Source organism: Arvicola amphibius, chromosome 5 (genome assembly GCF_903992535.2).
Source record: "Arvicola amphibius chromosome 5, mArvAmp1.2, whole genome shotgun sequence".
NCBI classification, from domain to species: domain Eukaryota; kingdom Metazoa; phylum Chordata; class Mammalia; order Rodentia; family Cricetidae; genus Arvicola; species Arvicola amphibius.
The window spans coordinates 632,718-648,340 of record NC_052051.1 but is presented as its reverse complement, the minus strand read 5'-3'; the positions used below and the strand labels follow the sequence as shown (position 1 = coordinate 648,340).

Below are 15,623 nucleotides of genomic sequence, written 5' to 3'. Positions count from 1 at the left end.
TTCTCTCAGTATCTGTTTGGATTTCCTGCCTGGATTTACTCTACTAAACCGCTGGCTGGAACAGCTTCTTTAATAACCAATGGTAAGAGCTAGGTGGTGGTGGCGCACGCCTTTAATCCCAGCACTCTGGACGCAGAGGCAGGCGGATCTCTGTGAGTTTGAGGCCAGCCTGGTCTACAGAGCTAGCTCCAGGACAGGCTCCAAAGCTACAGAGAAACCCTGTCTCGAAATACAAAAACAAAAACAAACAACAACAAAAATACAAAACAATGGTAATAAAACATATACCATACAAAGGGGAATCCCACATCATCTCTGCTATTCTGTCTAGATAAAAAGGTAGGTTTTAACTTTAACATAGTAAAGCTACATATAACAAGCAAGACTTATACTTACACTATTTATATGTACTTTATCTTCGGCCTATGGCAGGGCAGAATAAAGTCAGGCGGGAAATCTAAACAGATATAGAGAGAGTAGGCGAGGTCAAGGAGACACTATGTAGCTGTCAAAGGAGACAGATGCCCCGGAACTTTACTGGTAGGCCACAGTCTTGTAGTGATTCACGGATTAATAGAAATAGGTTAATAGAAATAGATTTAAGAGTTGGCTAGAAATATGCCTAAGCTATTGGCCAAACAGTGTTGTAATTAATATAGTTTCTGTGTGACTATTCGTGGCTGGGTGGCTGGGAAGTGAACAAGCAGTCTCCTTTGACACGCTAAGCCGAGGTGGAGACCATAAGGGGAAAGGAGTACCTGTTTCTTGTGTTCCAGGCCAGTGAAGGGCTGGACTTCTCAGACATGAACGGTCGTGGCGTGATTGTCACAGGTCTCCCATATCCCCCACGAATGGATCCCCGTGTTATCCTCAAGATGCAGTTCTTGGATGAGTTGAGAGCCCGGAGTGGGGCTGGAGGTCAGGTGAGATACCACATTTCTGGGTGAGCAGGGAACTTTGGGGATCAAGGACCCTAGTAACCAAAATTCTTTCCTCTTTAGTGCCTCTCTGGCCAGGAGTGGTACCAGCAACAGGCATCCAGGGCTGTAAACCAGGCAATTGGAAGGGTTATCCGGCACCGCCATGACTATGGGGCCATCTTCCTATGTGACCACAGGTAAGGAAGGCTCTGTGGCCACCCGCATTTCCTTCTACTTTCTAGACCCTAGACCCTCTTTGCCCTGTGTGAAGCCTTTCCAGCAGATGCTAGTCCTTCACTTTGTGGCTTGAGTGTAGTGCCTTAGGGCAGGGATGGCCCTTTGTCTTTGTGGTAGAAGACCTGAGCTGATTGCCATGCATTCACCCTCCAGGTTCGCCTATGCTGATGCCAAGGCCCAGCTGCCCTCCTGGGTGCGCCCTTACCTCAAGGTGTATGACAACTTTGGCCATGTCATCCGAGATGTAGCCCAGTTCTTCCGTGTTGCTCAGAAAACTGTGAGCTCCAAATGCCCAGTTGACTTGCTTGTGTCCCATAAAGAGGCTGGAGTCCCTTCTCTGAGGAACAATGGATGCAAGCCTTCTTACCTTATAATTCTACAGATGCCTTTGCCAGTTCACCAGGCTATGACCTCAAGTGTAAGCGAGAGAGAAACTGCTGTCGAGGAGGCTACATTGTCCAGCCCTCTTCTCTCTACCAGGAAAGCCATGAGCTTGGATGTGCATGTGCCCAGCCTGAGGCCCACAGGTGTGTTGGGCTGGGCACAAACCACACATGACAGAGACAGTGTCCTTGCTTCCCGGTCCTTTCTGTCAACACATTTCTTTAGGGTTGTCGGCTTCTGGAGACTCTGAGAGTAGCCTGTGTGTGGAGTATGAGCAGCAGCCAGTTTCTGCCCAGCAGAAGCCCGTGGGGCTGCTAGCTGCCTTAGAGTACAATGAGCAGAAGGCTGAGACATCTGAGAAGGAGCAGGTATGAGGCAGGGTGAGGGTGTCTGGCACGAACATGGCCCTTTCCAGCACACAGCTGGGCAAGAGAGATTTCAGCACCTCTGCTGTACCATGCCTCGTTCCCCGGGCCCTCTCTTCCATGATGCCACCACCGTATCTTTGGTGGGTCAGTCTGGCACAGTTCACTCAAAATCTAGCACATCCTGTCCCCTGCTGTGCCCAAAGCTGACCTTTCTTCTTCCAGCCTGTGTTGTGTGAATGGAGTCTCGAGCTCCTTTTCCTCAGAGGCCTTTGCCCCAAAGCCTGTAAGTTCCTAGGTATTACTTGGAGCTCTTCCCTCCATCCCTGCTCGGACAGTCAGTTACCACAACCTGTCCTTCCGTGGCTCTCACTGCTACCTGCAAACAACAAAGGCAAGTGGCAGGGCATAAAAGGGACAGGATCTCAGCACTGCCACCAGGGTTAGGGCATGAAACCCCTCCCTTCATCCTTCTGTTCAGGACACAGGCAAGGATCCTGGGGACCCAAAAGAATATTACAGGCGCTTTGGGAACTCTGGGTTTGGTTTTGGATTACAGCTGTATTTTCCTCAGGCACCTGGCTCCTCCACCCTGTCTCTCCGATGTGAGAAGAGGCCGTCTGTTGAGCAGAGAAGAGGAAGGAGGAAGGTCAGGCTGGTTAGCCATCCGGTATGTCAGCCATTCCTACAGCCAAGCTAGCTGCTTGTAGGCATATGTGGGAATCTAGCCTCTGGTACCCATTGCCCCAACCAAGCAGAGGGTGTGATTAGATTTGAATGGCCATGATGTTGATAACCTAGGGACTCCAATTTGCCATTCTTTAAGAGGACAACCCTTCTTCCCCCTTTTTTAGTTTTTAGAGGGTCACAAAAAGGCTGGCCTTGAACTCACTTTATAACCAAGAATGACTTTTAACTCCTGATCCTCCTGCTTCCACCTCCCAGGTGTTGTGATTACAAGGCATGTGCAATGCTCACCTGCTCAAGAAACTTTTCCAGCCCTGCTCAAGAGATCTTTGTCTTTTCTGCTGGAATCTGGCCTGACCCTTAGGCCCATTTTGTTTGAGGTTTATAACTGGTCGTGGTTTCCTCTATAATGAGCAGAATGGCTTGGCACTGGCTCTTTCTGAGTATGAACACTGAATTATCCATATGAGGAGGTGCAATGTGTTCCTAGTCTCAGGTGAAAAATTAAGTTACAGCCTGAGCCATTAACCCCTTGTTTGCTGGAAAGCCCCAAGTGTGGTGGCTTTTGTCCTTATCCTACTTGTGAGAAGAATCAGACAGAGCCTAGGAAGGATGATGTATCAGGAAGTAGACTAGCTGGGAAGAGCCTAAGCCTACTGATGGTTGCAAACGGTAGGAGTGGGAGCTGTTGAGAAGTGTCCTCCACAAAATGTGCTGTGGGGTGGCAAGCTACACAGGCTCCCTATAGTTTTCTGGGTCCTTCGGTGAGGTTTGAGACAGGCCTAAGCTTCACCATACACCAGAGCTGGAATTTGGTCTCCAGCAGCCCTCTCTGCTTCTTGTCCCAGTAGATGGTTCATAGGCAGTAGCCTCAATGCAAGTAATTATCCCCTGGCCCTAGACTCTGTCCTGCCTCCAAGGCAGGAGGGAAGGGCTGACTCTGATAGGGCTTTTGATCATTTGTCTTGCAGGAGAAACCAGTGGCTGGCACACAAGAAGACAGAGCCAAACTGTTCATGGTAGCAGTGAAGCAAGCATTGAGCCAAGCCAACTTCAACACCTTTACCCAGACCCTACAGCAATATAAGGGTTCTGATGACTTTGAAGCCCTAGTGGCTTCTCTCATCAGCCTCTTTGCTGAAGACCCTAAGAAGCACGTTCTATTTAAAGGTGTCCTTGCCTTCAAAATTCTGCTATAGGGCTAACACCACAGTGGTGGGGTAGAATTGGTTCAGAAGGCTACTAGGGCCCAGGGTTGTCTGTTTCCTAGAGAAAGGTCCTGGTGGGTAGGCTATGGTCCGCAGAGCCCCAAGCCCATCAGTCACAGTGCATGGAGCCCATAAACTCAGACATCTACTCCTTACAGGCTTCTACCAGTTTGTGCGACCCCACCACAAGCAGCAGTTTGAAGACGTCTGCTTCCAGCTGACAGGCCAACGCTGTGGCTACCAGCCAAAGCATGGCCTTCCCTTCCAAGAACAAGCACATTCAGCTGCGGACCCCACCAGTGAGCAAGGCCCCAGGCTAGACCCTCAATCTCAGATTTGCAGGGCAGTTTACGCCTGAGATGAGCATAGTAGATATCCCTAGGGTTTTCTTGCCTAGATTAGCCAAGCTGATTCTGTTGCCCAACGATAGCACTATTTGTTGGATGAACTCTGTCTCCTAGCCTACACTTCCCCTGGGGAATTCATGCTAGAGTCTTGGCAGCTGGGCCCCTGTCCTACTTCTGTCCTGACTGAATAGCTGAGCTGGCCCTGCACAGAGGCAGTACCTGTTCCAGTGCTTGCTGCAGGGCAGGTGTGGCAGAGGGACTTTATTCGATTGGGGGAATTCACCTTTTGGTGAGGTTCCTAATGTCTGTACTTAGGCTCCTGAGTTGGAGCCATTGTCTGGGCCCTCCAAGCCAGTTGGGTGGGTCTGTGATGTGGTCTCTATCCTGTCTGAGGATTGTGAGGTCTAGTCTTAGGAGCATATTTCTCCAGGAAGGAGAGTGTCAAGAACCTAAACTAACTTTGTCTGAAGGTATAGGTAGACAGCTGGATCCTGGGGAGCACCTGAACCAGGGGAGGCCTCACCTGTCTGCCCATCTGCCTCCTAAAGGTACTAAAGACCTCATGTGGGACATAAAAATCCTTGAAGAGTTGTACTGGATTACTTGATTCTTAAACCCATTTGTCCTGAGCCACTGACAGACTCTACAGGGATATCTGGCAGGAAGTGGAATGGGGAGGGACTCCCAGTAACTTCTCTCCCACCAGGAGACCTTGGCAATTGTCCAAAAGTGGGGTGTACAGTAGAGAAACCCGGCCAGCCTGCTGTGAGTGCCTACCTATCCGATGTCCGCAAGGCTCTGGGACCTACAGACTGCAGCCAGCTTATGGCAGCTCTGAGGGCATACAAACAGGACGATGACCTGGGCAAGGTGCTGGCTGTGGTGGCTGCCCTGACCACTGCAAAACCTGAACACTTATCCCTGCTACAGAGTATGTAGTCCTTGGGTGTGAGGCATAGGTTCTAGAGAAAGGGCGGTGTAGGGGCTGCATGTAAGAAGTGCAGAGCCTGAATGAAAGATCCCCACAGGGTTTGGCATGTTTGTGCGTCCCCACCACAAGCCCCAGTTTCAGCAGACCTGTGCAGACCTGATGGGCTTGCCAAACACAAGCAGGGGCTTGGAGCTACCAGGTCCCAGGGAAGAGAGCACAACTGGGCCTTCTGAGCTCTCCGAGGACACAAAAGCAGGTAAGGGCTCCCTTGATGACTCCAATGACTCCCTCCACCCTTGCTGTCACCCTGTTGCCCTCGTGGCACTTAGGACGAACAGGAGGGAAACACGCTTCTTACATTGCTGTCTGCAGGTCCTTCGGTGCTCAAGAAACCCGAGAAGACCCAGAGTAAGATCTCATCCTTCCTTAGACAGAAGCCAGAGCAGAATGTGAAGTCTGATGGTTCCACCCCAGAGAAGCTTATGAAGCCTCATTGGAGTAAGCAATAGGGGCATCAGGGACTGCTGGTTATGGCAGGGCCCTGGGACTGTGTGCTCACTCAGACCTCCTGCAGCAGCGTTTGTGTGCCCAGCCTGTGCAACTGAAGACACAGTGCTTTTCCAGTGCCCCTCCTGTGACTTCTGCCGCTGCTGGGCCTGTTGGCAACTGCAACTCCAGGTTGGGGTCTGACCCTCTCCAGCCTGTCAGGCGTCTCCCCAGGTGGTGGGCTGGGGGGGCCTAGGGTGTGCACTTGGCCAGGCTGCAGTGCCTAGCAGGTATCTCTATAGGCCTCTAGAATGTGTCCAGCTTGCGGTGCTGTTAATAGGAAGCAGAGCATTACACAGGTCTTCTGGCCGAAGCCCCAGTGAACACAGATGGAGACTCTTGGGAGCCCGGATGTGGCGACTGGCTGATCCACTGCAAGTCTTTACCATCTAATGGATCTGAACCTGCCTGTTAGCAACCCTGGAACCTCATAGATGCCTTCTTGCTGTACATTTTGAGTGCCCATTTTGGCACTGTGCCTGTATTACTAAAGGGATAGGCTGTTCAATAAAACCAGTTGACAGGATGGTGTTCATGCCTCGGCTTAAACAATTTGAGTTTCACAGAGGCGCTAAGTATACTGGTTCAGTTCCAAGGCGGCCAAAGCTACAGAGACTCTGCCTTGAAAAAGAGAGAAGCAATCCCAGACAATGGTGGCACACACTTTTAATCCCAGCACTCAGGAGGCTATCTTTGAGTTTGAGGCTAGCCTGGCCCAGGGCTACACAGAGAAGCCCTGTCTCAAAAAAAGAAACGTGGAAGGATCTGGGACGATCCCTTCTTGCAGACCTACAGTGTTCTGTGTCCAGCCAGCTTCTCAACTGATAGGTCACTCCTTCATCCTCCCACCAGCCATGCCTCAAAGCCCTTATGGGAGGTTCCAGGACTCATCTATATGAAATTGTCCAGCCTAACTACACTGGAAGACAGGATGCTTATGTGTGTATGTGCACTTTCCCCATGAGCTTGAGCATGGGAGTTCTTAGCTTTTACAACACCATCTGGCACTGGCATGGAGCGAGACTATTGGAGCTTAGAACTCAAGCTACAGAAGGAAGATGGACCCCAATTATTCCCTGATCCTGCCCTCTTCCACCCACGTCATCAGGCACATAACAGCAGGAATACTCAGGGGGGCCTGTGCCCTACAGGCACCTCAGCCAGCTGCTCAAGTTCACTAACTGCTCTGCCCTGGCCTTGGTTTGGTCTTCAACTTTACCTAGTTTATCCTTACTTTGTAGACAGGGTCAGAGCCCTGGAAAGGCTCTGTTAGCCCAAGGAGATGAAAACAGGCTCCTTGTGCTGGAGAGATGGCTCAGTGGTTAAGAGCATTGCCTGCTCTTCCAAAGGTCCCAAGTTCAATTCCTGGCAACCACATGGTGGCTCACAACCATCTGTAATGAGGTCTGGTGCCCTCTTCTGGCCTGCAGACACACAGAATATTGTATACATAATAAGTTAATACTTAAAAAAAGAAAACAGGAATGTCAGGTCTCAAGTCCAAGTACATGTTGGCCCTCCTTAACCTTTTCCAACATAGGGCTCGGGACTTTCATCAGGCAGTCTAGCCTGAAAGCCCCTCTTTGAATAGCTGCCCTGTCCCTTGTTCCCACAGGCATCTTGTTCCTACTTTTCCTATTACCTACTTCCATACCTTGGCATTTTCTTTAGTTCTTTCAACTTAGCAACCCTCGTGGTCTGTCCTGACTTCTTTGTATGGACTCTGAACACACCATCATGGACTTTTGACTTTCTGGAACATTTCTTTTAAAGGGCTGTGGTGACTGCAGCAGGCCCTGATAAACCCAGGAAAACGGGGTTCACCACTATCACAGGAGGCCCTGCAGCCTCTATAACAGCTCTCCAACAAGAGTCAAGTTCAGGATTACATGCTCTGCTGCTACAATTGCTTCAGTTGCTGCATGAGGCTAGGATGCCTGATCTGTAGAGGCGCTGATGCAACAATTTTCTTGTGACTGGCTAAATCTTCACTGTATATAGGACATTATTCTATGCTCCCAATCAATGTCACCCTAACCTTACACCTCTTCAAGTTTATTTGCTGTGTTTTGAGAAAGGGTTTCTCCATGTAACAGCCCTGGCTGCCCTGGAACTCGCACTGTAGACCAGGCTGGCCTTGAACTCACAGAGATGTACCTGCCTCTGCCTCCCAAGTTATGGACTTTTTAATAAAGCTATTCATTTCAGAAAGATAGCTGTCCTCAATTTGCAGCTCTGTTCACAAGTCAGTAAGCTCCAGGATGACCACCATCCATAGGAAGGCACATCTGCTCCATCTACCATGAGATGTTCCAAGAGTCACCCCATGAAGCTGCTGGTCTTGCTCAATGTTGACAGAATTAAGGGAAGGTGGCCAGGCAGACACCTGGAATGTTTGGGCCCCATGCTAGACTTCCCCTTGGTTTGTCCATCTTATGAGCAGCCTATTCTCTAATTCCCAGGAGGATCCTCTAGAAAGGATTCAACGCGGCTCATAGGACACCTATGGGATAGGACCTCTTCTTGAACCAGAGTACTCACTGCCCTCCTCCTGATCTATAACTTCTCAGCCACCCCTCCAAGCCCCCCTTGAAGAGGATGATCTTGGACAAGGAGCTACTAGGTCTTGAACCTGAGGCTTAGCCACAGCTACAAACCTCCCTGGGAGCTCCTGCTCAGCAGGCATTCTAGGGCAGCAGCTTCTGGCTATAATCACCAGACAGTGGGGAACCAGTGTTTGACTGCTGAAAGGGATGATTGGACAGGAGCCACTTAGGCTGTCTTTATTTTACAACCTTATCCTGGCCACAGAAGGAAGAATTTAACCTAGCAGGCCGGCTGCTGTCCCCAGGCATCCACATCTCACACCCACCTGGAGATGCAAATCCAGCACTTCACCAACAGGGACCCTGCCCACCTGCACTAGCTATAGCTACACCTAATAACCTGGTGAAAGGTGTGCCCTCAGGACACCACACAACCTGAGTATGGGAGCACTGAAGTGTACACTCAGCAAGATTTCTAGATCAGCTTTCTCCTTTGGAGATAAATCAGAGAGAATAAGGGAAGTCAGACTTCCCAGGCAGGTCTACTAAACCCTGTCCTGAGACTATCAAAACCTAGTGGCAAGTTGAGTGTGATGCCCCACACCTATAATTCCCAGGTACAGGGAAGGAGGCAAAGGGTTCTGGGTTAACATGGGTTACAGGAAACTCTTGTCTCACACACACTCAACTCCAAACAAAACAACAAGGGGCCATGCTGGCCTCTGGGATGTGGGCTAGGTCTTTCTCCAAGTGGGATTAGCCCTGGCTACTCCCACCTTTTACATGGGCAAGCTGGATAAAGCAGCTGTCAGAGATAGACCCCCATTTCAAGCAGGATGCCCTCAAACTCCACTTTGGAATGGGCCAACAGGCAAGCCTAGGGGTAGCCTCACCCCAACCCCTCCTTACAGGTTTGGGAGGGTCCCAGATCTGGAATGGGGTGGAATGGGAGGTAGGGCATCTAGAGCTGGATGACCTGCATGCCCCCCATTTGTCTCTGGATACCTACACTTTTCCAGACACAAAGAAAAGTTTCTTAGAGAAAACATAAAGCAAATAAATGAATGAACAAACAGCCAGCTCAACCCCAGCATAGGTGGCACACAGCCAGCAGGAGTACTCTTCCAACACCAGGGATGAATAGTCCCAAGACTGCGAAGCTGGCATTGCTTATGTGATGTCCCTCTGCCGTGGTGGCCGGTGAACGTTCCTCACGACACACTTCACCATCCATTCGATGCCCTCTCGAACTCCTTTGCTGTGGAGATAGTATGTGTGAGGCAGGGCTAGCCTTGGTCCTGAGAACTCTAGAGAGTGAGGCCTCAACTCACCCTGTGAGAGCAGAGCAGGCCTGGGTCAGACAGTCTCGTCGGCCAATCTTGCAGGTACAGTCGCTGAATGCAGTCTTGATGTCAGGAATGGAGAGGCGGGTCTGACAAGGGAGGTGAGACTCTGGGACACTTCCACCACCTAGCTCCTTCCAGCTTGTTTATTATTCACTTGGGCTTCAGGAAGGCCGCAGCCCTCAGTAGAGATGAGGCTGCTGCACCCGGTCCAAGTCTACTGCGGACGGCTCTGCCCAGGGCTTTAGGGAACCTACACACAGCTCTCAAGAGAACACCCACACCTCCCCCAAGAACAACCCCCAGAGCATCTACCAGCACAACCCTGAACTAAGTCAGGAGCTCTAGTCCCAAGTGAGGAAGGGTCCAGGGTCCTGGGGCTGAGAAGCCTTGGTAGTCTTCAGTGGCTTCTCTGTTCCCCTTTCCATCTAGGGGAATGCCCTGAGTTCCTTAACCAAGTACCAGAGACCTCTATTACTAGTTTTGGGACAGAGATGGAGTGGGGGGAAGTCCTCAGGAAAATGAAGGGAGAACAGGTCATGTTAGATGTAACTAGATACACAGGGCCACAGAAAAATGAAGCTTCCTTGGCCCTCTAGCTACTGGTTGCTACCATGTCCTCCACGGTTCTTTCTGTACAGAGCCCTTTTTGTAAGATGGTAAGTAGCACCTCATCTCAGAAGATGCTCATTGTCTTTCCCCTCCACTCCCACTTTAAAAGCTAAAGATTTGTTTTTTATTATATATATGAATGTGTCGAGGTGGGGTATGTACACACGAGAACAGGTATCTACTAAGGCTAGAGGTGTCAGATCCCCTGGAGCTGCAATCCCAGATGGCTGGTGGCAGCTCCAAGGACACCCAGAAAGGAACTGATGTTGGCAAGGTAGGGATCCTAAGGGTGTGAAGGAGGGTCCCAAGAAGGGCGGAGAGAGACTGGGATGGAAGGTAGAGACACTAGTTCTGGAATTGGAGGCATACAAGTCACTCTCTTTAAAGTGGCAATAGAGGCCTACAGCAGCTTTGTGGGGCTCACCTCCACATCCTGCTTGTTGGCCAACACCAGGATGGGGACACCGTCCAGTGCTTCACTCGAAACCACCTTCTCTGAGGAAAGCAGGAGAGGTGGTGCCTTGCACCCTGTGTCCTGTTTGTGACTGCAGGCTCTGCCCAGGCCCAAAGGTGTGTGCAGACAGCTCCCTTCCACCCTCTCCCTCACATACTAGACAGCCCGAGCAACATGACTGAGGCTTTTTTGGCACTGGCATCAGCTGTAAGCCCAGCCTCCCTTAAGGCAAGTTCCAGACGTGGGAGAATCCAGATTAGACTGGTACACACCCCTTGGTATGCCCTTCCCGACACGATTCCCTAGATGTAGGTCTTCCCATCTTCTCTCCCTCCTCGAGTGGCCATGCCACACTCACCAAATGCTTCTTTTGATTCTGACAGTCTCTCCTCATCAGTGGAGTCAATGACATAGATGACACCATGGCACTCTGCATAGTACTAGAAGGAAGAGGGGGGAGCTGGGGGCTACAGGTAGACAGTGAGACCTTATGTCACAACTCCCAGAAGAGGCCCGCAAGAGGGAGTGGTGAAAACTTTGCTACCCCAGGGCCACAATGAAAAAATTGGCACAACCTAGTGGGAAGACTTGCTAGGAAGCTTTCTGGGGCTGATTTAGTGGTAAAGATAACATAGCACCTTTGAGGAAGGCTCGCTGGTTCTGGCAGGGTGATCTACTTCCTCCTGCTCATGGGCTGCTCTTCAGAACTCACTTGCTGCCTTGGCTACATGATGTTGAGTAAGGGGTGAGAGACAGAGCTAGAGGTTGCGAGGCTAAGAGGTCATGGCTGAGGTCAGCACTGCCTATGAAGCTATCCAGCCTGAACAAAAAGACAATACTGATCTCAGGTTAGACGTAGGTTTCAACAAGGGTGAGGAACGGACAGCACTCCTGAGGAAAACAGATGGGGCAAGGCAAGCTTAGGGATGAAGACACTGTATGAGCTCCTATGCCAATCAGAAAAATAATGCCTGTCAATATGGGGCAAACAGCATACACTTGCCACTTCATATCAGGATCACGCTGGGAGAAGTCAACACTGACGGGGTAGGATGTACACCACTGAGGTTGTGTGACAAGAAAGGAACACTACACCTAAGTCAGTAAAACTCCCTTCCTACCTGCATTTCCCAGTCCCAGGTCCCTTCTGCAGGGCTTTGTAGCCAGACTCATCCGAATAGCTCCAACCTTGCAATGGGTCTGGCACACAAGCTGCTAGCTCTAAAGGCAAGGCAGTGGGTTAGCCTATTGCTAGAGGCCTGAGAGCAGGCAGGTCCTACTGTAAAGGCATTTATGGTAACGGTGGATGATACAAGGGTAGGGTTGAAGCAAGCCCAGTGAGTCAGCAGGCAGCACTAGCTCCAGAGGTCGTCAGGAACGTCTTATGTGATTAGGCACAAGACCTAGGAACCAAGTAGCTAGAGTCACTCATCACATCCACAGGTATAGGTCCAACAGCTGCCAGAGAGAGGAGAGGGCTGAGAAGTCACACCTGTGGCTATGAGTGTGTGCTGGGGGAGGAGCAAAGAGACCTGCATAACCACCAGAAGCAAACACTCTTAGCTAGACATGTTGGGACAGACCAGCGACAGATAGCCCTAACTGGCCCATCGGTGGTACTGTGCTAGACTGAGTGGCAGACCAAAAACTTATCAGTATAGGTTCCATTCACCAAGGCCAACGGAGCCCCTGCTGGGCACTTCACTTAGCATGGCTAAGCCCTATGAAGTATCATCTCTTAAGGAAATCAGAGGGAACCAGAATACAAGCATGTCTCCTTAGCAACAACATGAGACTCCCTGGGCAAAAGACACTGGGCCACAGTCTTATGTCAACTGACTGTCCTTTCAGCAGAGGAGATTCAAGTCACAAAAACACAGCCTGCGGCCCTAACAGAACAGACAGCACTGGGCCACAGTGCCCATGTGCAGAGCACCAGGTCCAGATACTAACTCACAATGAGAAGACCTTCCTCAGGGGCCATGTTCAGGCCAGGACACAGTACCAGGAACCAAGGTAGGACAAGAGGCCCCTCTTCCCGACCCTCCTAACAATCTAGAAGCAACTCTGCTGCATATTTTTACAACCCCGAGTACTACAGGGATCAGGAGTGGGTCCTGTCCACCAAAGCAACAAGCCCAGCAGAGCCAAACATGGCTACCTAGGGCACACTGGGCTCCATTTGCTCAAAGATAACTGCCCCTGATTAGCCGGAGACAGGATGACAGGTGACTCAATCAGCCAACAGGAAGTCACATCATGGCCAGCTGACAAGGTTGCTGTCTACCCTCCTCTTGGAAGGGACCTCCCAATGTGGGTACATATCCAAGCAGTGCACAGGCATTCACTCTGGCTGTCCATCGCAAAGAGCACTGACTGGTGACTCAGAAGATGGCAGGCTTGGGGTCCTAGCCGGCTCTGCTAAGCTCTCTCTCTGCCACCGTCCTGGTGATGACCCTAATACACATACTCTGCATCTCAGTGTCCACTTCAAGACCTAACCTGTCACAAGATGGTCATTAAGTGATTTGATCCCCCACCTGTGTCTCATGTTTGGAGATGCCAATGTACATCACTGCCCCTTGACTAGGCTTGTCCTCTCTGTCCAAGCTGGTGGCCATCAGAGACCTTCTGCATATAGGATAGATGCCACCCTCTTGCTAAGTTATAGCAAGAATAAAAATCTTAGGGAAGCCCAGGAAAGAACTGGGAGCAAAACTGGCCCTCGGTTGTAATATATGGCTGCTGGGAAGCATGGCAGTAGCTGAAGCACCTGTACCACAGCACTGGGCTGCACTGGATAACCGTGCCAACCCACAGAGCAGGAGACCACTGAAGGAAAGTCAGGGTTTGTTCTACGCAGTGCTGGACCTAGGACCTGGCATAGGCTGGGTGGAGGAGACACCAGTGTAGGAATGTATATAGAGAAGTCTCAGAAACATCTAAAAGCAATGCCCAAAGAAGAGGCAGGGGTTATCTGCTTCTGAGAAAATCCTTCTCAGATGAGGAAGAGGCCATCTGGAAGAACCATGAGAAGCTAGAATGAGGTAGACAGACTTACCAGGAAACAAAGGATTTGTACACTCCCTATATATGATCTCTGCCATTTCTGTCTGCCTGTAAGGGCATAGGTTATAGAGTTCCCCAGTCAGGGCTCTACACTGACTACCCTGGCGAACAATGCTTCTTTCTTTGGGATTGACAGTGGCCTCGTCAGGAAAAGGCTAGGTTCCCTATGGGAGCTTCTTGGGTACCACTTCTATGTTGATTCTGGCCCCGGGTTTTGCCAGAGTGAGACAGAAAGCAACCTGGGAACCTGGGATAGGATTGAAGAGAAAACCTTTGGACAGGGCCAACGAGACGGTTCAGCAGGTAAAGGTGCTTGCTATCCAAGCCTGACGATCTGAGTTTGATCTCTGGAGCCCATGTCAATGTCAGAAAACAGACTCTACAAAGGTGTCCTCTGACATGCACGCTGTGACATTCCCCCGCCCCCAATAAAAAGTAAATTTAAAAAAAAGAGAAGGTCTTCAGGGTAAATGTGGACAACAGGCACGCTCATGGAAGAAGAGGCTAAGAGAAGTCATCTAGAGAAAGACAGCAGGAAGCAGAAAGTTTGTCTTACCTTGTCCCACAAAGACTGTAGCTCTTCTTGCCCACCTAAGTCCCAGAACATGAGACGAGCCTTCCCCACGTCCACAGTGCCAACTGGGGAAAGGACAGAATGAGCTAGCCCCTGACCTTAGTCTTTACACAGAAAGTCCCAGCTCTTCCTGGGATAAGGCAAACCCTTCGGGTACCAATCCCAGAGAATGGAGAGACAGGGATCTGGCCACTGACCAGCTAGGCTATGGCGTCTGCAGCATCCACCTCTAAGGGACCCCTAAACTCATACCCCTAAGGTGCCCCCTTACTGTTTAGACCCACGGTGGTGGTGATTTTGGATAGACTCATCCCCTTGTAGTTCTTGTTAAACCGTGTTTTTGATTGTTCCAAGAAGGTCTGAGGAAAGAAAGAAAGGTGGTTATAGTGGCAGCTAAAGCAGTTTTCTGGTGTCTTTCCTAAATATCCCTTCACACCCATACGCTTTGGGAAAATTCAGGCCTTCAAACCCACACGCTTTGGGCAACTCCGGGTTTTCACACACATGCACATGAACCTCTGCCTGCTGAATGCTCTTTGGGAGGCTGGTGGCAACTAACCTGTAGTCTTGGGTGGGGGTTAGATTTCCAAAGAAGAAAACATAAGGTAGGGAATAGGACTTGGTGAGAGAATAGGCACCTACTGTCTTCCCAGCATTGTCCAGGCCCAGGATCAGAATGCAGTATTCGTCCTTCTGGAACATGTACTTGTACAGCCCCGAAAGCAGCGTATACATCCTGCCCTGGCACCCTGAGAAACGTCAAGGTGTGTACCGGGGACATTAGCCTCGGGCCCGCTTCATCGGTGGTCCGTCCTCTATCCTGCTAGCTTTCAGATGTGGAGCCTCGCGGCTCATGACTCCTCGCGCCCTACTTTGTTAAGATTCCTGACCCCGCCTCCACCGCCGACCACCTGCTCTATTGACCTGGGTCACCCCCACTTCGGAATGCACCATCAGCCCTGAAAAACCCGCCGCGGCTTACCCAGCTCTGCCTCCCTAAGGCTCCTCTTTCCGGACCCTCCACTCAGCACTAGGAACTACGACTGTCGCAGGTTCTAAGCCATCGACCGTCTAGGGTGCTCCCGAGAGGCAGCGCTTCTGCCGTGGGTCGGCTTCGGAACCCCGCCGCTGCCGGGCCCACAGAGCCGCGGAACCAGCCGCCGAGGTCGCTTCCGTCCCCTCCCCTAGGATTCTGGAACCCGGGTCCCTCAGCCTGGCTGAAACCCACCTCCACCTGCTCAGATCCGGGAGCCTCAGCCGCCGACGCCGCGCTGCAAACCCCACCGACCTCGCGTTGACCCCGCGCGGTGCTGGACGGGACACCGACCGGCGTGCCAAGTACGGGCGGAACCATATCCCAGCGGCCCCCGCGCGCCCCAGCCTGGCAGCGCCGGAACGCC

The 15,623-nt window shown here is 51.1% G+C and overlaps 2 protein-coding genes across 9 annotated transcripts in view; one reads left to right on the top strand and one right to left on the bottom strand.

The window, feature by feature from the left end:
- Window positions 1-6,151, top strand: part of Rtel1 (regulator of telomere elongation helicase 1) — a 36,029-nt gene extending 29,878 nt beyond the window's left edge. For 2 of the 5 annotated variants that reach the window (XM_038330705.1, XM_038330706.1), the window contains exons 23-36: window positions 777-923; window positions 1,002-1,117; window positions 1,311-1,434; window positions 1,540-1,684; window positions 1,767-1,909; window positions 2,481-2,576; window positions 3,565-3,763; window positions 3,960-4,100; window positions 4,619-4,696; window positions 4,855-5,079; window positions 5,177-5,335; window positions 5,452-5,577; window positions 5,654-5,757; window positions 5,906-6,151. In XM_038330705.1, coding sequence (XP_038186633.1) covers window positions 777-923; window positions 1,002-1,117; window positions 1,311-1,434; window positions 1,540-1,684; window positions 1,767-1,909; window positions 2,481-2,576; window positions 3,565-3,763; window positions 3,960-4,100; window positions 4,619-4,696; window positions 4,855-5,079; window positions 5,177-5,335; window positions 5,452-5,577; window positions 5,654-5,757; window positions 5,906-6,040 — 1,938 coding nt within the window. In that variant the 3' untranslated portion in view covers window positions 6,041-6,151. Of the gene's footprint in view, window positions 1-776; window positions 924-1,001; window positions 1,118-1,310; window positions 1,435-1,539; window positions 1,685-1,766; window positions 1,910-2,480; window positions 2,577-3,564; window positions 3,764-3,959; window positions 4,101-4,618; window positions 4,697-4,854; window positions 5,080-5,176; window positions 5,336-5,451; window positions 5,578-5,653; window positions 5,758-5,867 lie in introns of all 5 variants that reach the window. The other 3 variants (XM_038330707.1, XM_038330709.2, XM_038330708.2) reach the window with 3 other exon arrangements.
- A 3,031-nt stretch (window positions 6,152-9,182) lies between these two features.
- On the bottom strand, window positions 9,183-15,612 carry Arfrp1 (ADP ribosylation factor related protein 1). 4 transcript variants are annotated; one of them, XM_038329818.1, is made up of 8 exons: window positions 15,452-15,612; window positions 14,866-14,972; window positions 14,495-14,582; window positions 14,206-14,288; window positions 10,939-11,020; window positions 10,551-10,621; window positions 9,503-9,576; window positions 9,183-9,429 (listed from the first exon to the last, which is right to left on the bottom strand). In XM_038329818.1, exons 2-8 carry the CDS (start codon window positions 14,956-14,958, stop codon window positions 9,342-9,344), a joined length of 579 nt encoding a protein of 192 aa, XP_038185746.1. In that variant the 5' UTR covers window positions 14,959-14,972; window positions 15,452-15,612; the 3' UTR covers window positions 9,183-9,341. The 4 variants fall into 4 exon arrangements, with proteins under 4 accessions (XP_038185746.1, XP_038185748.1, XP_038185744.1 ...); XM_038329820.1 differs by having other exon boundaries at window positions 9,503-9,603; window positions 14,862-14,972; window positions 15,452-15,607; XM_038329816.1 differs by having other exon boundaries at window positions 9,503-9,603; window positions 15,452-15,606.
- Between the last annotated feature and the right edge of the window lie 11 nt (window positions 15,613-15,623).

Coding starts and splice junctions, on each gene's coding strand:
- Arfrp1 (XM_038329816.1), bottom strand. CDS start 14,958: ATGTATACGCTGCTTTCGGGGCTGTACAAGTACATGTTCCAGAAGGAC. Junction 14,583..14,865: donor TGGACAATGCTGGGAAGACA/GTAGGTGCCTAT, acceptor TTCTTTCCTCAG/ACCTTCTTGGAACAATCAAA. Junction 11,021..14,205: donor TACAGTCTTTGTGGGACAAG/GTAAGACAAACT, acceptor TCTTCCTTCTAG/TACTATGCAGAGTGCCATGG.